The sequence below is a fragment of the Leptonotus elevatus genome, chromosome 16 (assembly GCF_054856555.1).
Source record: "Leptonotus elevatus isolate MCC_2025b chromosome 16, RoL_Lele_1.0, whole genome shotgun sequence".
Taxonomy (NCBI): Eukaryota; Metazoa; Chordata; class Actinopteri; order Syngnathiformes; family Syngnathidae; genus Leptonotus; species Leptonotus elevatus.
This window is the reverse complement of record NC_141254.1, coordinates 10,453,587-10,478,215: the sequence shown is the minus strand read 5'-3', so window position 1 is coordinate 10,478,215 and position 24,629 is coordinate 10,453,587. Positions and strand designations below refer to the sequence as shown.

At 40.8% G+C, this 24,629-nt stretch overlaps 1 protein-coding gene across 5 annotated transcripts in view; it reads left to right on the top strand.

Annotated features, from left to right (window-relative positions):
• Positions 1–24,629, top strand: part of LOC147160677 (glutamate receptor 4) — a 112,125-nt gene that overhangs the window by 82,867 nt on the left and 4,629 nt on the right. For 3 of the 5 annotated variants that reach the window (XM_086057927.1, XM_086057928.1, XM_086057926.1), the window contains 6 exons: positions 3,871–4,077; positions 7,432–7,805; positions 14,507–14,705; positions 15,083–15,330; positions 18,036–18,150; positions 23,507–23,644. In XM_086057927.1, the coding sequence (XP_085914053.1) occupies positions 3,871–4,077; positions 7,432–7,805; positions 14,507–14,705; positions 15,083–15,330; positions 18,036–18,150; positions 23,507–23,644 (1,281 nt within the window). Of the gene's footprint in view, positions 1–3,870; positions 4,078–7,431; positions 7,806–14,506; positions 14,706–15,082; positions 15,331–18,035; positions 18,151–19,320; positions 19,436–23,506; positions 23,645–24,629 lie in introns of all 5 variants that reach the window. The other 2 variants (XM_086057929.1, XR_015090408.1) reach the window with 2 other exon arrangements.

Sequence of the window (24,629 nt, the reverse complement as noted above, 5' to 3'; positions counted from 1 at the left end):
CTCAGCACAATCCTCCCCTCTTTTCAGCCCCCGGTGAGGAAGCCCATTTTAAGAAACTGAGCCCCCAGCTGGACAGCAAGCGGGATATGACACAAGAAGACGAGCTCTAACGCCACAAATGGACGCCACGCCCCCATTTAGAAAGGAATCGGAGCCGCTTGAGAGGAGAATGAAATGCAAACGGAAGGAAAAGAGGATAAACACGCTGCTCTTTTTGTCCTTGTGTGTCACGCATTTCACGCTCCGTGTTGTGATCACAGCATCCTTCAATTTGGGATTTTGTTTTTTTGTTTTTCCACGGAACGTCTCTGCCGAGCAGACTGTGAATGTCAAAGTCATTTCCTGTTTTGCTGTAAATCTGTCAATTGGTGCAGTCTACCTTCTACGTTGCTCAGTTCCGTGAGATTTGCGGTGGATTACACGGACTAATGGTGGCGTAATCACGCGTATGCTTCCTGTCTCTCTTTGGCATGTTGGTGACAAGTAGTGTTTTATTGTGTTTACTGCGTAAATTTGTCAGCAAACATGTTCTACGTGGCCTGCAAGTTAGTTTCACGCTAACATAAACAGACCCCCGCATAGCGACATGCACTCATTCATTTTCGTCACCAGAGTTTGCGTGGAAGTGAACTGGAGTGCATGACTTGACTGCCACATGATTCATTTCGCAACCATTTAGCCAAAATGTCTATTGAAGTAAGTTGTTTGGTTGAAGAGGGTTTTTTTTTTTAACAGTTATTTGTACTCAATTTGAGCTTGGGTGCTTTATTGGAGCATGGTGCTTATATGAAGGAAGTTATTTGATTTGAAGTTAGGCGTTTATTGGAAGGAAGGTGTTTTTGTTTATTTTGCATTAAGTTTATTTGAGTCAGGCATGTATTTAACGTATCGTTTTTTTAAAGGCGTACATTCATTTGGAAGTAAGACATTTACTTGTTAATTGATTTTTGTAAGGAGTAAGTAAAGTTTTTCATTGAAGGCAAGTTTTTATTGAAGTCATATATTTATTTGGAGTTCGGTGTTTCTTTTAGGTGAGATTTATTCAACTACTTTTTTGAAGCCAGGTATTTATTTGTGAATAAAAGGCCTTTATGTAGAGTGGAGAGTTTATTGTGTTTGTTAGTCACTAGAATTAGGTTTCTATTTGAAGTAAGGTTTGAGGTCAGGCATTTATTTATTCATTTATTAATGTGATTTTAAAAAGTAGTTTAATTGAAATAAGTTCTCTGTTTGAGGTAATGTTTTACAATGAGGCACTACTGACGTAAAGTGTTCATTTGAAGTTGCGCTATACCCACCCATTAAGTAGCATTATTCTGCTACATACTGCACTGGCATTAAAATAGGTGTTAAGAACAATCTGGGGAAATTTTGAGGAAAAACGAGGACAAGTGGTTTGGAAAATGAATGAATGAATTCAATGACCTTTAATTTGAATATTGGTGAAAGTGAATCAATGATTAAAATGTTATTTTAGCGGCATAAAGACTGACACCCCTTTTGTCCAATGACATCAGGAGTCACTGAACAAGCAGCCAATGGCAGTCAAGTTGGAACATGCATGGCGATAGAACTTTAAGGACCCAAGTCGCAGCGATAAGGGTAACGTGTGCATGCAGCGTGTTACTCGTACTTGTAGAAGTGATATCAATCGGCTTACGATGAAGTCTTCCGTCATCACGCGGTGAATCCTTCGCCGTTGTACCAAACGGAGAAAAGGAAGAGGAAAAACAAGGCATGATTCATTTAAGGAGATTATAAGCGGCACCGGGAAGAATCTGCGCGACTAAATCCGTCTTTGCATTTTTGCTCTTTGTCTTGAAATCCGCGTGAAATCAGTCGGATTCTCCGTTTTGTCTTCCAGCGTTGTGCTGTACACAATGAGATTGTTCTCGTGCATACATAAAGCAAATCATAAAGAAAATGTTCCTCGTTAGTATACTGCAACAGCCATGGTATAGAGATTCTTGAAAGAACAGTAGAACCACAGAAATTCATCTTTTTTCTCCAAGAAAATTAGACGTTAATTGCGGGGAAAAAAATTAAGCTGAATGTTCTAAACTCCTGTTTAAATGTACTGATTGCTCAACATATATAATATAACTGACAGTCATGGTCAAATGACCAAAAACTAAATTCCACTTAAAAAAAAAAAAGCCTGACTATAAACCATATACTGTAATTAAACACCTTCACATAAATGCCTCACTATTAAAAAAAAAAAAAAAAAACTTAAAAAATCAACATACTTCAAATAAATGTCTGACTTTAAATAAATACCTTCAAATAAATGACACGCCATAAAAAAATGCCTTCATTTAAATAAAAGTAATAAACAACTTGGGTCAAATAAATGCCTGACTTCAAATAAACAACACACTTTCCATAAATGCCTGACTTTAAATAAACAACCAACCTCAACTAAATGCCTCACTATAAAAATATTTTCATTTACTTAAAAGTAATAAACAACTTCAAATAAATACCTGACTTCAAATGATTTACATACTTTAAATTAGCAACTTCAAATAAACAAAAAAACTTAAATGCAATGAACACCACTTGATTTGAATAAACAGATCGGAAAAGGGTGTGGGCGTGTGGGTGTGGGTTTGGGGGGGGGGGGGGGGGTTGTTCAGCTTCTTTCCCCCATTTGTTCCAATTATACAGTTGAGAGGTTAGCGGCAGGGGTAAAATGTGCAGACTGACTTCCTCTATGCCGTTCTGTGTCGGTTCTGTTTATACAGTGATGTTTAAAACAGGTGAGGAAATTCTGCCATATACAGACAGGTGAAAGAAGCTCAAGGCGTTCTTATGCCTCTTTTAGGAAAAAGCGGAATCCAGATGCCACTCCGGTTCTGTTACGGCCCCAATACCACCTCTGAAGCCGCTTGGAAGGGGTTATAGATCCAATGCGGTTAGTGCATCCAAGCGTTTTAACTTGTAGCGGCTCGGGGCCATGTAAAAAAAAATAAAAAATCACCGGAATAAATTGCGCCTTGTTCTCAATATGTAGACGCTTGCCTCATATGACAAAAGTAATTTATTTGGCAAGACGCGGGCGCGCAAAGCAAGGCCAGCGTTCCATTTGAGTGACTTGTGGATTGTGTTGATCCAGAAACCTTCAGCACCTCCCGATCCGCCATCACTGAAAGTCTGCCTGGTATTTGTCTGCAGTCACTCCGTCTGACGGCAGCTCATTTTTCACTTGCCATCAGCTTTACCTCCGCTTTCCGCTTAGTCATGCTTCCCTCCCGTCTCTTTGAATCTGTGTATCATCCAACCGCATTACCATTTTGATGACTTTTTTTTTTCAGGATGTGCTGCACATATGCAGCATGAGGCCATCACGTCGATTACTTGCGCGTGGCTTTTTCTTTTTCTTTTTGTTGTACCTCGGCAGGGATGGGAAAAAAAGTGCATCACCCAGCAGGACGTGGCGGTTTAAAGACGTAAGATTTAAAGCCAAAGCGCTTTCTCCGTCGGTGTTCATTTTGGTAATTGTTTGCTTGACGTGCAGCTTTAAATAAACCCTGCGGGGGGTATGACAACGTTACATGCTTGTAAAACATATAGTTGTAGCGGTCACATGACAGAAATTTCCCAGAACATGTTTCTCCAACCAACGGTCTGCCCTGCACTGCTTCTGACCCTACCTAAATGTTACCGATGTCTGTTTTGCAAAATAAAGATTGACTTCAAAACAAAAGGATGTCGTCTCCATTTCCTGACCAAAAACTGTCGACATTTCTGTGCCATTCTGTCGTCGTCTGCTGCTGTGTGACATCCGTCTGTCCGTGTGTCCGTCTGACGGTACGCTTCACTGGTTGTGGTCCAACCCCCGCCCCCACCCCGTCCCCCTTTGTGTAGGAGGGTCCCTACGTGATGCTCAAGAAGAACTGGGAGATGTACGAGGGCAACGACCAGTACGAAGGCTACTGCGTGGACCTGGCCTCCGAGATCGCCAAACACATCGGCATCAAGTACAAGATCTCCATCGTGCCCGACGGCAAGTACGGCGCCCGGGACCCAGAGACCAAGATCTGGAACGGCATGGTCGGGGAGCTGGTGTACGGGGTGAGACGAAACGTTTTGGCAATCTTGTAAAAATAAAAATCATACAGCGTCACCAGATTCTGCATTAAGCCATAATCCCGAACGAATATTACAAAAAAATAGCGTGTTTTAGAGATGTGTACATGGCCACCACACATATAGAAGTATTGGATTTTTCATTGGAATTAGTTTTTAGCTTGTTTTGACTTTTAATTCAGTTTTAGTTTTTAGAGCAAGTTGGTTTGTTTCTATTTTTTTTAAATGCTTTGTTTTAGTTTTAGTTTTAGTTTTTTATGTCAAGTATTTATTCATCAACAAAAAGGTCACAATATTGTGTAATGACGTGAACTACACTTCTCAAACAGCTTCTGTCAATTCTTGATAATTATCACTGTCAAATGAATAGTAATGCAGATTAATAATTATAATTATAAAGATAAAGCAATGCCAAAATAAATAAAAAATGCAAGCTTATGTATATCAGTTGTCAACGATAAAAACAAGGGACATTTTTGTAATAATTATAATTAGTTTCACAAATGTAAGTTGTAGTTTCGCTTGGTTTTCGTTTTTTTTTAAAAGGCATTTTCATTATTTTATTTCGTTAAGGAATTTTTTTTTTTAAACTTTAGTTTCTGTCATTTGGTTCGTTCCATGTTTTCGTTAGCATCGCCTTTGATGGGAAAGTTGCCCCTACCAAAATGGCCGCCACTTTGGCGCACTTTTTATCCTGTCTCTAGTCTACTGACAATCTGTAGATGGCAAATTGTGGCCAATTCTGGAAGGAACAGACTGTACAAAGGGGCATTTTGAGTGGCGTGGACCTTCTGTCTGTCTGTTGACTCAAAGCTCATCTGTACTTAAATAAAATAAAAACACAGACGCAGCAATATCCCGCCTTCACTGGCGTCAACATGAAAAGCAAAAGCGGATACAACAGGAAAGATTCCACTCTATTCATGCTTACTCATACGAAATGACTCGCGTATGCGCTCTCACTGCTTTTTGGTGAAATAAGTAGCCAAGTGAAATGTTTGTTCCGCTGCCTTTGGACTAATTGCGTTAATCCATCACTCTCCCGATGTCTCTCCGTAATGAAGCGCTTTAAGTTTCCATCAGAGCTCATGCAAAATTAAACACCGCGTCGCACCATCATTAAATTCCGGCCCCCTTCCCCGCCCATGTTTGCTCATGCTCGGCCATTTTGTGTGTGTTTTGAGCTCCCCCCAACCACCCCCCAAATTAGTTTCAGTAATTCAAGGCGCCGGCCGCAATTACGGGAAGGTCCGAGTGTAATCGAGTTGGAGTGCAGCGAGGAGGAGATTTATGTGCACTTTGGACTTTTACAGCCACTGTGCAACCGAACATGTCCAGTTAAGTTCTCTTTAAAGGAAGCTCATCCATAGTACGAGATGAAATTAAGTTACACTTTTTCCCGCCCATAGTTTATCTTCGATTTTACATGTTACTAAATTGAGGTCGTGTAAATGTCATCTGAAATGACAGCGTCGCTTGAAAAGGGGCTCTGGATCTTCATCCAGCCTAGATACCAAGTCATGGCTTGGGGAACTCCGTGACGGGGCGGTATTATGCAAATGAGCGCCCTTGGTCACCTAGGGGCAGTGTAATGCTGTCATGTAGACAAACAAAGAAGAGTTTAACATCTACTATAAATTCCTGGAAGTTAAAGTGCAAATGTGTTTGAAAACAGTTTGCATATAAAATAGTGTGCACCAGTGTTTGACAGCAAAGGTTACAACTGAAGGCATAGGCCACCGACGGGAAGGTCTGAGGACACGGAAGCTGTCAGCAGGAAGATTCTACTCGGGGATTGCTCCCGTTTCTTCCCGTTTCGTCTCGTTTCTCCCAAATGCCGAGCGCAAACGCTCCACTGACTTTTACCCTGCCGAGTCTTTTAACACCGGCTGTCATCTATTTTCCTGAGGATAAGAGAACTTTAAATCTCTTTCATCAGAATGTCAGGTGGTCAAACCAAGGCCCGGAAAGCTCTTTGTTTCCCCCAGTAGAGCAGATGAGGCCAGGAAATGCCGCCATTAGTCTCCAACTGTAATCTGCTGTGTGGATTTTTAGCAAACGGCTGACTTTGTTCTGTCCAATTTCTGCCTCCCTGCGCTGTAAACACATTATTTTATCCTCCCTGGATGATACTTGTTTAGCTTCTCGGCATTAGAGAGACTTTCGTGGCAGTTTCTTTGCCTTGACTTACCGTTGTTGCTCTCAGTGTCTCAAATTGGATTGAAACATGTGAATCCGTTTTCTCAGCACATTCTCTTTTCTTTCAAACTTCAACAGAAAGTGGAAATCAGTGTAGGTTAAATTAACATGACCATAAATCACTCAAGAGTTGCACAGGTAAAAATAAGAATCCACTAAATCCCATAAAAATTTTACACATTTAATGAAGACAGCCGGAAATTCCCTAAAAGTTGTACAGGTTAAAAAATAAAAATAAATTTTTAACTACCATAAATCCATTAGAAATTGGCCAAGTAAAAATGTTTAAATAAATCTCTGAAATTAATGCATAGGTTAAAAACGTGTTGAATTAAGACTTCACAGTTGCTCTAAGAAGTGTGCAGTTTACAGAAAGACTACCATAAATCTCTGAAAAGTTGTACTGGTTAAAAAAAAGAGATAACCATAAATCTCCCAAAAGTTGCACATGTTAAAATGGGACTACCGTAAGCATTTGGAAAATTGCAGGCGTAAATCCCCTAAAAGTTGCACAGGCCATCATAAAAATGCCAAAGGTTTTAGAGGTTAAAGCAAGTCTACTGTAAATTGCCCAAAATTTTAAATAAGGCTACCGTAATTCCCTGAAAAGTTGCAATGGTTAAAATAAGACTATCATAAATCCCCCAAAAGTTGCACATTTCAAAACAAGATTCCCATAAATCCCCAATAAATTGCATGGGGTAAAATAAGAGTGCAGTAAATCTCCTAAAAGTTATGCAGGTTAAAGTAAAACTGTTGTAAATCTCGCAAAGGTTTCACGGGTTACAAAACTGTAAATCTCTGAAAAATTGCATAGGTTAAAATAAGATGACCAAAAATCTCCCAAAAGTTGCACACATTAAAATGAGTAAAGTTGAAAATAAGACTTCTCTAAATCCCCCAATTGTTGCTCATGCAGAAGTAAGACGACTCCAAAATCTGTACAGATGAATATAAGACTTTTGTAAATCTTGTGAAAATTGCACAGGTTAAAATGATGCTGCCATAAAGACCATAAAAGTTGCACAAATTAATATAAGACTACCGTAAATGCTTGAAAATGTTCACGTGTTACAAGACTGCCACCGTAAATCCCAATTGCCTTTTCTGACCATTCTGGTTTCCTTCCAACATCCACAGAAAGCGGAAATCGCTGTGGCCCCTTTGACAATCACGTTGGTCCGGGAGGAGGTGATCGACTTCTCCAAGCCCTTTATGTCTTTGGGCATTTCCATCATGATCAAAAAGCCCCAAAAATCCAAACCGGGGGTGTTCTCCTTCCTGGACCCGTTGGCCTACGAGATCTGGATGTGCATCGTGTTCGCCTACATCGGCGTGAGCGTGGTGCTCTTCCTGGTCAGCCGCTTCAGCCCGTACGAGTGGCACACCGAGGAGCCCGAAGAGGGCACCGACGGTCCGCCCAGCGACCAGCCCCCCAATGAGTTTGGCATCTTCAACTCCCTCTGGTTCTCCCTGGGCGCCTTCATGCAACAGGGATGCGACATCTCGCCCAGGTAAGACCTTTGCGCGTCTTACTGCGCGCTTTCTACTGCACGGCCACTCTCTAAGCTGCGCTGAATTTCACCGGCTGATGTGGGAGGAGTTTCCAGTGTCCATACTTTTACTTCCGTAATAACCAGAAAAGCTGCCCAGTAACTTGTCAATGGTAAAATAAGACCAGAAATCACCTGATAGTTTCATAGGTTGAATTGTGCGAGGTATAAAATAAGACTTACCGTAATGCCCATAAAACTTGCACAGGTCAATATCAGACTAACATAAACGCCACAAAGGTTTTAATAAGATTGACCGTAAATCCCCAACAAACTGCTCAAGTTTAATTAAAATTAAAGTAAAAAAGTAAATATGTAAATCCCATAATGTTTACTTTCGGTAAATCTCATAAAAGCTGCGGAGGTTGAAATAAGAATTACCATAAATTCCCCTACAATATAAGTTTTAGATAAGAGTATCATAACCCCTGAAAATTGCAGTTAGTTAAGAATGACAGAAAATCCCGTAAAATCGCACTTGTTAAAGTAAGACTTGCCATAAAATTTGCAAATATTGTCCCAAAATGTTGTATAGGTTCAAATAAGACTTAGCGTAAATCCCTGCAAAGTTGCGCGGGTTAAAAAAAGACCACTGTAAATTCACCAAAAGTTCATTTAGAAGATCATAAATCCAGCAAAAGTTGCTCGGGTTAAACCAAGACTTACTTTCAATCCCCCAAAAGTTACAAATCTTTAAATACTGTAAATCCCCTAAAAGTTGCACTATTTTTGAGGAGCACTTTTTGTGCGTCATCATCGCATATTGACTTGTGTCCTTTGTAGCACGAGGGGCCTGGCCTTTTTTTTTTTTTTAAGCCTTTCTCAGCCGTGTGAATGGCTTTGCTCAGCTTAAAGTTCTGGTGAGATAAATTGTTTCAGCTATTTTAAGACTGCGCTCAAGTTGCAGTGAGTCTTTCCCATTAATTGTGCTTTTATCTGCGTTAAACCCGTATGGATCTCAAGATACTGTAATAATGTTGGTTAGATTGAGTCTTTCAAACCCTGACATTACATGAGAAACACAAGATGGAGGATCATGAGCAGTCAAAATATGCAGTGCAGTCCTACAACCGCAATAATCTGAATAATTGAAATATGCGTTATCTTAGTAATGGCGGATTTTTTTTATTTTTATAAACAATAAAAACATTTTAACTCGTGGAGGCAGCATTTACTAGCACAAGGCTTGAAAATGGGGGATCTTCACCCTGCCTAGCTGCCAAGTCATGGGCGAAGAAAGTCAGTCTGGGGTGGAATTATGTAAATGACATTAGAATCTGGAAAAAATTAAGAAGGATGGGTTTCTTTTGAGAAATAGATCATGAAGAAAACTTAAAAATATGTAACGATCATTTTCAGTTTTATATTCATATTGGCAACATTTGAATTTGATCACTTACAAAATCACAATAAAATGAAGACGAGCAAAATAGCATCATATTTATTGTCACGGCATAATAATCCTGTCAAATAGAAATTATAATGGGAATTAAAAATAAATAAATCAGCGTGTCCAATTTAAATTTCTCACAATAGATGATAAAATCATCGATTATTTTTAGCTAGTCCAGCCTCTATTTTGGCCACTTCCATTCTCTCCTGATTTTTTTTTCTTTTAACTAATTTTAGGGAGTTAGAAATAGCTCGTAATCTTCCGTTTTTTCTCCTCTCTCTTAATAAGGGTTAATGCCATTCTTCCGCTCCCTCAAGGCGGCCCGAATAATGAATTCGGTGATTAATGTCCCGGTCTCTGGTGGTCGTGTCTCCGTGGAAACGGGCTAAAAGGGAGATTAAATAAAACGACTGACACAATAGCCGCTTTCATTAACAGGGGATGTTGACGTTTTTCGGGTGAGATGTCACAGTTGTGAACATTGCGTGCAATTATGAAGGCGTACAGATGTGTCATACAGATTTTCGGATTTGTTTTTTCTTGTAGCAAAAAAAAAAAATGGTCACAATGGATTTGAAGCGTAAGGTGTAGGTGTGGACTGCTTGGATTTAAGAGGTCAACCTCAACCCTATTGAGTAGGGGTCATTAGTATTTCAATTTAAACTGGTTCTTTGATTATTGTTTTTCTGTCTCTGCTATAGAGGTTTCATTTCACAGACTGAGGACAAAAGTGAAGGCACCAATTGAACGTCTGCCTTGAAGGCCAGGCAGGCAAAAGCATCTCCAGGGATGCAAACGTTCAAATTTGCCAGTTTCCACTTGGCCGACCAGAAGCCGTCGAGCATTGTGCTCATCTATAGGCTTCCCATTATTCCCGAGCCCTGCGCCACTTCGCTCTCTCATCCAGCCGGAACGCCGCACAGCTGTTCCTTCCCGTGCCGCTTTTTCGCCCCCATCAACAGTACTCGAGTCTTTTTGTCGCACAAGCTGCCGACAGCTTTAAAGCCGAGAGGCAATTCCGAGTCGGATGGCGGGCGACGCCGCCGTCTGCCAATTGGGATGCTTTTCATCAAGCGGCCGCGGGTGCGGAAAGATTTTTATTCATTGTTGAGCTATTGTTGAAAAGGCTCCAAAGATAGCTGTTTATGCTGCAAAATGAGTTATAAATAAGTCAAGCAGCGTGGCATCGGCCCCCAGGTGTCACCTCTAGGCCAAACAAGTACCTGCTCATTTATTTAGGCCCTCAAGATAATTGTCACTTAACCGCCGGCAAGTCTTCTTTGACGCAATATTGCACCTCGTTGTTTTTAATTTAGTAGACTTCAGATCATGTTAATTGTTTACATAAGTTAGTAAAAATCTTTTTAGTTTGCTAGTTTGACCACACTTGTTGATGATTCTTGCAAAGCTGTACCTACAAACACGTACATAAAAACACTTACATGCCGTTGATCAAAAAAAACAATACAGTGCAGTGGGCCCCATTTGTCTGCCATATGACGAACAGTAGCCTAAGCTAGCATGCAAGCTAACGCGCTAATCGCTAGCTTAGATGCTAATCGCTAGCTGCTAATCGTAAGTAAATTAATATCTAGCATCTCTCTGATAGAAATTTTGAATCAGAACCCCTTTCATTTACAACGAGCGTACATTTCACACATTTACAACATACACGATGTTCATGCTGTGCTTGGCTCAGAGCACGGAGCTGATGACAAAGAATGACCTCAAATGTATCAAATAAACCTCAAGCTCAACTCAGTAACATTGATTATAGAACAAGAACATTTGTCAGACATAAGTGCTGTTTTCTTTCATCTGTTAGCAAGCAGGCTACTTCCCAGTTAATGAATATAAATAGAGGACATTAAGGTTGCACTAAAAAAAATACATAGTACCAATAGCCCACAGCCATTTTTTTTTACACCGAAACTAAATGAAAACACTCTTAATTTTGGCGAATAGGTTACTGATCAATTTGAGTAGAGTCACTTTCCACTTGTCTCGCTTTCTCCTCTCAAGGGAAAGCAAAATTGGTTCATCATTACACTCAAGTTCTCCAGCTACAAAACATTTTTTGTTACATTTTAGATGCTCTGAAAGAGGTTGAACCAACTGCGCAAACACACACACGCTCATGTTCTCATTTGGCCCCATTGCGCTGCAATCACTTTGCGGTAATCTGATTAACTTTGCGATCAACAGATGCCACCAAAACATCATTAAGAACATTTAATGAACGGACAAGCGAGGTTGTGTATTTGTATCTGTGCCATGAGAGTGTTGCATTTCCGCCAAGGCAGCTCGAGAGATAAAAATGGACCGACGCCTTGAAGTGGACCCTTTCCCGCCACTGAATCCCCCCCCCCCCCCCCCCGCCTTGTGTTTACCACATGCCTTTCACTGTGAATCATCGTCAACGATTGAAGGCACGGCGGGTTAATGCTCATGGAGGCATAGCGAGTTAAACTCACAAAAAGACGGACTGCAGAGATTCTGTACCAGACTGCAGTTCAGCGTCATTTTGAGGAGTTTTATGGCCAACATGTAGTAGTACAATTTAAGATATCATGACAAGATTCTCAAAACAGGATCTGTTCATGACAAACCACGCCTGCTATCGCCACTAATGAAAACACAGAACTCCTAGAGCAGGCGGGAAGACCTCGATTCACCAACTGACTTCAGGTTGAGTATCATAATCTTTTGAGGGACCAGAGGTAATGATGTGTAAAAGTCTAACTGCTACATACCGATTGCCTCACCGTCTGTCCAGCTGATTCCTATCTGCGCAGATCACTGGACATGCAACCAAAAATGCCAAATTAACAATTAACAACTGATCAAATAGATCTCATCGGCATGAGTTTTTTTTTCAGATTTAACTGAGAACTTCTGTTTTTTAGGTTGTCACAAGAAAACACATTCAGCATAAATCCCTCTCAGAGTAGCCAACATCAAACATTTATCTTAAACGAGGCCATGGATGGACGTCATTGTTGTGAATTCACTCTGGGCCCGCCCACGTTCCTTCATGTTGCTCCATTAAGTCCCCAAGGTTGACTTCACCTAGATCTGTTTACATCTTTTATACATCAGCTCGTCATTCCGCCGACGTAGAAAAAAATAAAAATTTTGACTAAGTAGTAGAAAGTGTGGATATCTGCGAAAAACCTTAAATTAATAATTACCGAAAAACCCAAGGAATCGACTTAAGCACATTAAAAAAGTATTCATAAATCCTACTGCCGGATATGGGCCTGCATCAACCCCCCCCACCCCACCGCGATCACCACCACCCATTTATTCATTATCTCTTCTTAAAAGTATGGACTTTCTCAATAGATGAGTGTGAATGAGAGCGTGGGGAGACAAGAGGAGGAATTCATTTGTATTCAAATCCACAGCTAATGCGTCAAGTAAGCGGTGTGTGTGCGTGTGTGTTGCGATGCATGCGTGTGCTTGTATACGTCAGCATCCCCCTCTCAGGGCCGCCTCAGTCAGTACATGCTCAGAAAACCTCAGTGACGCAGAATGTCTAAAACTGTAAGACCAGAATCTTCTGTCCTTTGTCTGTATTGGTTAGCTTGCTAGGTTGGAGGGTTGTTCCAATTGTGGCCAATTGCAAGACCGACACTCAGCAGTATAGATCATGGTTCAAAAATATCCAATCTAGAGCATCCAACCTTTCAGTATCTCTTGTGTGGTGATGAAAGCTGAGAAATTGACAAAATCTTCTGAGAATCATCCACTTTCTTTCACATTGGAATGGGACAAAATGGTCACTCTGGGTTAGGGTTGGGTTAGGTTAGGTTGGTAGGGTCAAGTCAGAGTAAGATGAGAGCCTTGTTAGGGTTAGGTTTGTAGTTGGGGTAAGACTAGAGTAGGGTTAACAACCAGGTAAAATTACTCAGGGTTAGAGTTTAGGGGTTAGGAGCTTGGATTAACCACCAATGATAGTGGCCAATATCCATTTGGGACTCAGATGACTGTTAAGGCCTTTTCACACTGCACTTAGCAGCACGCAATGCACTGTCGACAAACCCATTCATTGGGTATGTGGTTAGGGGCTGGCACCACGGAATGGAGCTTTGCTGGGAGATGGGACTCTTGCCGTAACAAGACACCTGCAATAAAAAAAAAAATCGACTAGAGAGTGGCGGCGCTGTGACGTCAAAGTAGGGGAGCAGTTTTATGCTAATTTTGCGGACTTATTTACAGGTAACGGTAGCTGAATCGGAAAATGCGGTGTCTCAGTGTCCTGAGCTTTTGGACACAAAAGATGACATGCCGCTACAATGAAGTCAAAATGTGGCCTATTTCTCATCTAAGCCTGGAGCAAAAGTCTCTTGTTTACTTCCTGGTAGGCTGCTACGTCAGCACTTCTAAATATGGGCACGCTGGTACCGGGATCCCGTTATCTTTCCGTTCCGCCGCCCGGTCCTTTTAAGTGCAGTGTGAAAAGGACTTTAGTCAGGATGTGGTCATGCTGGCTTGTTATCGAGGACCTGTCAACAACACACCTTGCTTCCACCTCCATTTGAGCTACAGAGGAGCTCGTTAAAAAAGGGCTCTAAGTCTGAGGAAGCAATCGATGAGGTGCAAGTACCCGCTTCTTAACACGCGTGCGGTCACGCATGCAGATCACAAGGCATTCGGTACCGGCTTCAGAGCCTAGTGGGAGTTCTGGTTACAGGCCAGACGGCAATAAGTCCCATTGCAGGGTGCAGTCGGAGCAAAAGCAGCGACTTCTTTGCAGATGTCTCTCTCTCACTTGGCTGTCTCTCCGCGCTCGCTCCGATCTGACATGCGGGGCCTGTAGGGCTTTTGTATCCGCCGTTGTTTGATTTGCACCGAGGGGAGGTCTTGTTTGTTCTCCTCAATGCAGCATTTATGCTTTAAGATTCTCCTCACGCGCCGCCGCTCGGCAGCCTGCTATCTGTCTCCCCCGAGTGTGCAAAGCGGGGTAGCGCCGCCGTGGGGGTCTTGCAGCTCTTTTATATCGGGTAAAACCAATTGGTTTGTGCAGCCCAATCACCAATAATGAATGGAAATGGTCCGACTATCTGAGGTGGTAAAAGTACTTGTCCATTTTCTTCCACTTATCCAGGGTTGGGTTGTGGGGGGGGGGGGGGGGCAAGATTTCAAATCTACTTCAAATGTAAGGGAGTAACTGTACAGATAATGAAGAATCTACTCGAGTACAATGAAGTAAGGAAGTATTTGGCTGCCGATGATCTATATCATCCTCCTTGTCTTCCTCCCCAAGGTCGTTATCCGGCCGCATTGTGGGCGGGGTGTGGTGGTTCTTCACTCTCATCATCATCTCGTCCTACACGGCCAACCTGGCCGCTTTCCTGACGGTGGAGAGGATGGTGTCGCCCATCGAGAGCGCCGAGGACCTGGCCAAGCAGACGGACATCGCCTACGGCACTTTGGACTCGGGCTCCACCAAGGAGTTCTTCAGGGTAAGTTGGATGTTCCTCAGGGATTGGTGATAGATCTCTTTATCTTCTGAAACATATTTTGGGCTTTTTGGGGGAAAACTTTTGTTTTGAGAAAACTAATAGCTTTTTCTACTGACTACTCAGCTTGCCGTGGTTTTCCTCGCCAGGTTCGGGTTAGAGTAGGGTAAGGGTATTGAATACAGGACTGGTGTGTTCCAGCAGTTTGCGTCAAAAAATTGAGTAAGTACTGTGCAGTAGGAATAAGGCAGAACTTTTAAGGGGTAAACAAACTTTCTTTGCACCAGTTCACACTTTATCAGAAGCAAAAATAAGTTCAACTTTGACGCCGGTGTTTCCTCCACCTGCCGGTGAATTCCCTCTCCTTTGAATCTCCAAAGCGCTCCAAGATCGCCGTCTACGAGAAGATGTGGGGCTACATGAAGTCGGCCGAACCCACCGTGTTCACCAAGACCACGGCGGAGGGCGTCGCGCGCGTGCGCAAGTCCAAGGGGAAGTACGCCTTCCTGCTGGAGTCTACCATGAACGAGTACACGGAGCAGCGCAAGCCCTGCGACACCATGAAAGTGGGCGGGAACCTGGACTCCAAAGGCTACGGCGTAGCCACGCCCAAAGGTTCACAGTTAAGGTGGGTGGAATAGTGTAACAATATGGCCGACGTGTTGTTATGGTATTCCACCTTCCCTGGTGTGCTGCCTTTTTTCCGCCACTTCCTGCTTTGATTTGGGCAAGCGGGGACTTTAGTGTGTGGACGTTTGTTTTTTTTAAAGCAATTTTTACATCTGTGTTTGCTGCATGCGGGTTTTCATTGTGATCTAATCGACTGTATTCCCTCTAATAGTGGTCCGTACTTGGTCAACAGTCAAATAATAGATGCCTCAGCGTGAAAACTATTCACACACACACAGAATCAGTTAACATTAACTCGTCTCAACACGTTTTTTAATACTTTGTCCTTCACTCCCAAAATCCTATTTACACGTTTTTTTTTGGGGGGGGGGGGCTTATGAAAGAGCACACAGAAGGCTTTGATGTATCTTCTGACATGTAGAGGTGGCAATGGTAATGGCGGCAATGGTAGTTATTACAAAAAAAGGGCTATCAGGTGGCAGCAGAGTATAAGAGATCAGCCATGGCCATGTTGCAATAAGCTCTTTTTGCCTGTGTTTTCAACAGGAATGTGAATATTGATGAAACGGAACTTTATTCTAATGCTAAATGCTGCAAAACTAAAACAAATATACATTTTTTTCTTGATGAAAGAAGAGACTCTATTCTTTCTTTTGGTAGGTTCCATGTTTTTTTTAGCAATAGAACACAATATTCTGTGGGCCTTGCAAAATCAGTCAAAATCCAGTAAAACAGCCGGGGGAGCGAAGGGGGTTGCTTCAGTGAAAATGGCTAGGAGTGAACGAGTTAAATCGTTCCGCCCATTTGAACGCTGTTGCTAACCAATACAGCAGCATTGCTTCTACTACTCAGTCCTGCCTCTGTAACATACCGAAGTCTCATTCCGAAAAATGCTCCAACCACTGTATGAGGGAATATGGTATTTTCTCCACAGGTGATCCTGCTCAGGTAAATTGTGTGTTTTCATTGCATGCGTCACTCATTAGTAACGCATTTTAAAGGAGACATGTTATGCGATTTTGTAGATCTAACGTTAAAGGATAAAGAATTACAGCATGCTGGTTGAAATCACTTTTGGCCAAATGACTTTGCATATTATGTCCCCTTTAAATTAATCAGCGACACATTTATCATAATTTGCTTTTCTTCATTTCTTTGAATTAAGTGAGATTTTCTGGGGTGTCGCGTGAACGCGAAGGCCTGACTCCAACGTCAACGCCGCCTCCTCGCCAAGGCCCAGAGGAATTTCCAGATGTGTAAAATGGCTCAGCGCAGACAAAGCGGGTCACGGTGAAAACGATCCCGATTTATTGGCGGTCGTCTGCGTGATTGTTTGCTTGCAACTTCTGGAAATTCCTCACGTGGTGTGGAGCAGCTGCTGCGTTGTTGTTTTTTGCACAGACAGTTTTCCGCCAGGGGGGAGAGAGAGTCCCTGACAGATCACCGTAGTCCCTCTCCAAGCCTCCATCTTGTTATTTCAAGGGATTACGGTCTTCTGCCATTCATGTGACAAAATCCAAACGGCGACTTGGCGAGGAGACGGCGTTGTCATTCAAGGCTTCGACTTCATCGACCTGTTTTGTGTCTCCGTAACCGTAACCGACTGGATCAAAGCACACGCTAAGCCAAAAGTACACCAGCTAAATATACAATACTGTTCACTTCCAGTCCTGTAGGTGGCAGTAGCTTCCATTGCATTGCAACGGATAAGCAAACAGTGATTTCTAAATATGCAAACATGTAGCATACATGATTAATTTTAGGTTTTAGGTAAGCTGTTACTGTAACTCTAATTTTACAATTCAAAATCCAAGCTTTGTTGTACTTTTTTCCTAATGTTTATTATTATTAAATAATTTTAAAACTCTTAACATTTTGAGTTACTTAAAATAATACCATGCATTTGAAAAATAATACATTTTAAATAACTATCAAACTAATTTGTGTGATTAGCAAAACATTAACTCAATAAAAAAATAATGGTGAATAATTTACATATTTTTTAATTTAAAATATGTACTGAATGATTTGACTTCATTGTCATCCTGTCTGTAATTTTTTTTTAGAACATATTCATTTTACTGATTTATTTTGTTTTGACTTTGGACCAAATTATTAAATTAATTACAATTTTAAATGACTAAAAGTTACTATTTTTAAGAATTTATTTAAAGCTTGTCAAGGTAAACTTTGTCGACATACATTTTCTTGTGTTAATTGTATTAAAAATTAGGGGCGAAATCAATGCCTTAAATTAAGACTAATGTTTAGACTTTATTATAAATAATTTGTTACTGTTTTGATGTTATTAATATTTTAAATTAGAATTTAGAAAATTCTTTTTCAATTCTTTATTTTATCATTATAAACATATTTTTAAAAATATTTTTAAGTCTGGAAAAAAAACACAACAATTTGCTTTGGATTGGATAAGCCAAATCTCATGGCATAGCAACAAATAAAATAAAAAAAAGAAGTGAGCTTTGGCTTTCAGTGTGTTGTGGTCGGGAAATGGGAATAATTGCACTGTATCCACTGTTGTCTTCCGCTCTTTATTGCTTTCCCTCCCTCCCCTCTCTTTCTCTCTCTCTCTCTCTCTCTCTCTCTCTCTCTCTCTCTCTCTCTTTCACTCTCTCTCTCTTCCTGCCCAATTGGAAGTACACACTCACCCTTTTCACCCAATTTCTCTGTATGCTTGTGAAGAAGCGCCGTTAACCTGGCCGTGTTAAAGCTCAATGAGCAGGGCCTGTTGGACAAATTGAAAAACAAGTGGTGGTACGACAAAGGAGAGTGCGGCAGCGGCGGCGGCGGCGAGAAGGTTAGCCGCTCACGTGGGCCGCACGCTCACGCTCACGTCTTTTCTTGTCATGTGTTGTGCTGGCAAAACGGGCGCATCTGCAGGGACCAGTGCTCATCTTTTTTTCATTTTTTTTTTTTTTCATACGTGGCCCACAAGAGCATTTACATCCCGGTCGTCGGGGTTGGGCAAAATATGCAGGAATTTAATTGAGCTGCTATTTCCATCAAATTGGTTCATAAAAACGATATTTTGAGCTCATTTATCTCATTAAATAATGAGTTGCAATGAAATTTATTTATCGCACATGATAAAATACAAGAATAATGCAAAATATTTGTATTTGATCAAACAATTGTATGTACTTATGTTTATATATGTGAAATATATAATAGTATATGCATATACATTACATCTAAATGTGATTTTTTTTTTTTATGACTTAGATGGACTTTGGGCCTTTACAGTATACACCTTTTGAACATTAACACTTACAGTAGTTTAAATTTTAAAAAATCAACTTCATGATTATGATTGATTTAAAATGTAAATATGTAACAACTAAAAATTCAACGTTACTTAAAAGTTAAATACAAATGTACTGCCTTTGAAAAATTTACTTGAAAGGTGCCTTGAGATATGAGTGACTTGACTTACAAGTGTAGCAACACATTCCCTCGCACCGGCATATTTTCTTTATCCTATTTATTATTTGTTATGCTAGTAGGTTAAAAATGATCCAACAAACAATTTATATAATTTACAACTTTATTATTATTGCTTTAAAAAAAAACTTTTTTTTTAAACATGATCTATAATGACCTGTCCCATGTGTCTGTTTAAAAATAATAATAATAATTTGTTGCCCACCTCTGATGTAAGTCCACAAATGCTCATCATGCTTCAAGCAATTTTGAACGATCGCATTCCAAAATGGGTCCCAGCAGTATACGCCCGTTCCAGATAAGCGATGCGGCCGGGGCCCCACGTATACACGAATATGTCTGTTGTACTTACGCCGCCTCAATAGCAGACATGTCGCACAAGTGGGGCCCCTTCCCGGCAGCGCCATGAGCTGCCCCTCTTTACGGGGGCCACATTTTGATTGAATAACATAAAATAACATGTCCTATGATGTTATTTATGTTATTTCCCCTTCCTCCTCCTCCCCCCCGACCCTTTGGTTTGAAGAACGCCGGTAAACCTTGCCGTATTGAAACTGAGCGAAGCGGGCGTCTTAGACAAACTGAAAAACAAATGGTGGTACGATAAAGGGGAGTGCGGACCCAAGGACTCGGGAAGTAAGGTCAGTCCATCAGGGGAAGCCTCCACATGTTTTTGTCTGTCTTTTGTGTACGCTGTCACTCGCCGCCTGCGGGCGGCGCTGTTGCGTTTACGACGACGCTTAAAATGAGAAGCGCGACGGGGCATGACGGGTACAAGGCATGGCACAGCTGACGGAATGTCACCTGCGGGGCATGCTCGGACCTTAGACACATTTGGATGTCAGTTTTTCTCGCACTCGGGATGCATGGAAACTCAATCATGTGGGGGGGGGGGGGGGGGTGACTAATAAGAAAAGACAAGTAGGGGAGACCGAGCTAGTTGTATCACTTTTTATACTTTTATATATTTCTCGGAATCAATACATCGTATATAAACAAAATGAATACCAGATGAAAGACCAAAGTCTTAGATGTATTTTTTTGTATTCATGTCATTTTCACACTTTCTGTCAGTGCAGAATTATAAGCCATCAAATAGAGGGAGTGAACATGTGACATGTTGCCCCACCATTGGGTAAGTTTTCACACTAAATAGGGTAAGATGTCACACTGGATTTTGCAGCAATAAAACAAGGACAAAATTATCCATTTTCTTTTTCTTTCTTTTTTTACAGCCAGAGCAATTGTTTGTCATCAATCTTGAAAATGTACCATATTCACCAAGCAAACTTTCACTTTAAAATATTATGAAATAGATTAAAGTCCTTAGGAACTGCTGGCATGTAGGTCATAGCTCTCAGCCTCAAATGCTTGTTTTGCTTCCCTTAAACTGGAAATTTAAGTTTTAAATTGAATTTCATCAAATAAGGCATTTTAGTTAATGGATTGATGGATGGTTCATCATGAAACTTAAACCAGTCCTGACACGTGGGCATACTGTAGTTCCTAGAAAATCCATTTTTAAAAAATGAAACAAAACTAATTTCCTCACTCTTCAGAGTCATCATCTGAAGGGCAATTCTGGCATATGTAAACAGTTGCCATAGGTGCATTTTTCATTGAGCCCATTCTTTGCATATGTGACAACATACCCCGAAATGACTGAGACAAGCTGCCCCAAACTACCATGTTGGCTAATACTAGCTTTAATTTAAAGTTAGCTTAAAGACGGCGCAGTGACAAATGCATGACAAAATGCTTGAATCTCTTCTCTAACAAGTCCACATGATTTGCTACTAGCATTTGTCTATGTATGTACGACGCCTCTTTCAAAAATATTTGAAGTTGAACATTTTTAATTTGGGTTGTCCAAAACAGATAACTGGCACTCATCTCAGCTCACAATGTGCTATTCTCTTCTCAGACAGTACACAACCCCTGACCATTTATACGAAGAAAACTAGTATTTCACTTTTTCGTTGCGCCCTCTGGTGGAGAAGAAAATTGCAATGTGACAACTTACCCGTGATACAACTAGCCCCGGTCTCCTCTAATTTTTGGTGTCAAGGGGAACAGGAAAAGATCACAGATACAACACAATCACTATATTGTATTTATATTAGGGGTGTTTCGATCAGGGTTTTGTTGCAGATTACTGATCACATGGGAAAAATGTTAAATTGAATTTTAAAAAAATGTTTAAAGTGCCTGTAGGATGACCCTTGAAATAGCACTTTGCTGTCAATGGAAACAAGTGCAAAAAATTAAAATACATTTATTTTATTTTTTTTTACACTGTGAAGATAAACATTTGTTTGAGGCTGTTTTGTTCAAAACGAATTGCCGTAATGCAAACACATTCATTTCCGTCGATTGTTTTGGATATTTGAACACTCATGGCTCTAAGACCTTTGGGAAAATGTTGGGAAAGATGACATCACCATAGTCTAAATGTGAAGTATTAGAGCAGGGTTATCAAGCATACGGCCCACGGACCAGAACCGGCCCGTCAAGAGTTTCAATTTGTCCCATGAGGACACAGCACAAAGTGCAGTTTTTCACTCAAATTGTGTTGTTGCTCATTTTGTCCACTGGAGGGCACACTGGCAATCACTTAAATGACAATCTGAAATGTGGCTGTTACTCAGCATTTGATGCAAATATTATGCGCTCATTTTTGTTAAGAAAATTCAAATTATTCTGCATTAGAATAAAAAATAAATGGGAATATTTTCCGAATGTAAAAAAAATTATAAAAATCTTTTTACCTGTTAGCTTATTCGGCCACGAGCAAACTGGTTCGGCCAACTTGCAAAGTTAGGTGAAAGTGACTCCTGAATTAAAATGAGTTTGACACCCCTGTATTAGAGGCTTTTAGATTTTTTAGATTTAACATGATTTTGGGGTGGTGGTGTGTTGATTTTAATACTTAAAATTATTATGTTAATATGTATAATATAATATTTATGTTAAAATGCGAAAAATTTGGCCTAAAAATAATAATTTAATTTACGTCGTAAAAGGCGGCATGACAGGCAGTTGTTTGTGTCAAGGTGATGCACGGAAGCGTTTCAATTGACGGGCAGGAAAATGGTATCACAACGGCGTGACTTGTGAGCATGATGGATTCAAAGCATGGCGCCGCGTTAGCAGATGAAGAGTCGCGCTGACTGAACGGCACCAGCAGGGGGCATGCGAGCACTTTTGACACGCTTGGATTTTGGTTTATCGCACATTTGCGACGCATGCAAACGACATAACGAAAGTGAGAGCGAGCATGACCAGCAGATGTTTGTGTCACGGTGTGATGTGTTCAGGGGATTGGTTTGATAAGGTGGAGTAAGAAAAGATGAAAGAAAGAGACTGCGGTTTGGAATTCCTGCTTCATTTTCAGTCGTACTCGGAATTTCAAATGAACTGAAGCGCTCCATGTTTGCGTGGCAGCAGTGTAGAGTAGACCAAAGTCTGAAAAATAAGTAGCAGAATGATGATGTAGTATGACATTTTAAGGAAAATATGGTTACGATATTAAGTATTATATTAATATAACTGTAAATGTCTATTGGTAAAAAAAAAATTAAATAAATAAAGTAGCTTCTAAAAACTTTCCTGCATAGACTGTTGAAATGGTACTGAACAGTTTCAAGCAAAGTAATCTACAATGTATTTTTCTAAACACTAAACTTTGTATAAGCAGGTCAATTGAAATGCTTGAAACGATTTTAAAAAATGTAGTCTGTAAAAACATTTACATCCAAAGGCTAAAAACTGGAATCTGTAAAAAACATCTAAAAGCAGAAGTCTGTAATCATTTTTTACGTTTTTAAGTTAGATTTAAAAGCTCAGAATTGTAAAAAGTGCAAAAAAAAGAAAAGAAAAAAAGGCTTTTTGTTAAAAAATTTAAAAATTCAACTTGTGTGAAATGATTATTTAGCCAAAATGCTAGAAACATTTGCATCTATAATAACAGTTAAGAAAACAGTAGTCTGAAAAAACATTTACATGTAAACACTAAAAACCACAGTCTCACATGACTGTTTAGTCGATATCAATACTCACTAAACAAATGCTAAAAAAAGTTAGCCTGTAAAAACGTCAAATTCTAAAAACTAGTCTGTAAAAACACTTCATATTTACGTCTAAATGCTAATAGCTGCAAAAAAGCACTTTGACATTCTTCATGCTGTAAAACAGTAGTTGATTTAAAAAAAAAGATGTAGTAGCTAGCTACATTTGACCACTTTTAGCAGTAGTCCAAAAAAACGTTTGGCTAAACGTAGTATGTTAAAACATTTACTTTGAAATGCTAAAAACTGTCATTTAACAACATTAGCATCTAAAAGCTAAGCGTGGAAAATGATAACCGTAAAAGTACTCCTGTTAAAACGTTTATATGTAAACAATACGAACGGTAGTCTTAACATTTGTCTGAATGCTAAAAACGGTCGTCTGTTAAAAAAAATAAATAATTACGACTAAATGTAAGAGTTACAAAAATGCCGTAACCACGTACTGTACGTTGTTTTGTATTTCTGTTTGCGTTGAATGTTTCTAGCTAGCATGGCTACACGCAGTACGGTTAGCCTGTTGACGAGCGTGAACATTCTCACGTCTGTGCATGTTTGTGTTTGTTTGCATGACATGGCCGCCCACTTCTGCCACACTAACACTTGTGCTTCTTCTTCCCCCCCCCCCCCTCCTCCCCCCACAAGGACAAGTCGTCACAGGCCCTCAGTCTGAGCAACGTGGCCGGGGTCTTCTACATCCTGGTGGGGGGCCTGGGCCTGGCCATGCTGGTGGCCCTCATCGAGTTCTGCTACAAGTCCCGCAACGAGGCCAAGAGAATGAAGGTGGACCCCCCGTCGCGACCCCCCGACAGCCCCGCCCCTAGCCCCCCCGCCCCGAGAGCCAGCGTCCCTAACGTAGACCGACTTAGCGGGTCGTTCAGTGGCTACGGCGCCAATGACGACGCCGACGACGTGTAGTCCGCTTTCTCGTACAAGACCCCCGACCCCACCCTCACCCCATTTGACCCAGACTAGCTCCCCTTTCAAGGCGACTGTAAGTGACACCCGCTCGTACACACTTGACCCTTGACCCCGCGCTAGCTATGCTATGCTACGTGCCTGTGGTGACCAGTGGCTTTGTCCGCCGTGTGCTCTTGTGGCGTCCTGGTCTTTTCTCGTTTGTCTGTAGGACAAGAAATGGCCACTTGTGGAAAGTCATTTATTCCATATGCTACTAGTCCACCAAATTATTATGTGCTGCTAGTACACTCTTTGTCTTCACTATTAATGCAGTTTAGCGCACTTTGAGACCAACTAGGGTGCTTACTAGTATTTCCCAACTCATGCCTTCTCTCATTTCTGTGCACTAGTAAAATGAGGAAGCACTAGTAGAACCACTTTCTTATCACTAGTAAGATTTTTTTCTTTTACACTTTTGCACTAGTAGACGAACAGCAGCATTAGTATGTCTTACTAGTTTTGTAGAGTAATGCTGTTTTTTTTCCACTGCAGTTCTGTGACAATGTTGCACTACAAGACTGTCATAATAGTGATGTTATTACGCACTAGTAGAACGAATGTCTTACTACTAGTGATGTTTTTTCTACTACTATAATACATTTCTGTGCATTAGTAGAATGCAAAAGTGTATTAGTGCTATACTCAGGTTTTTTCCACTACTCTGACTTATCTGCGCACAAGTCGAAGGAGAGGGTTCACTAGTAGAATGAGTTGTGTTTTTTTTTACACTTTTGCACTCGTAAACTAGATTAGTAGAGCATATGTCCTATTAGTTTTCCCACTAGTGTATGATATTTCTAGTTGTCTT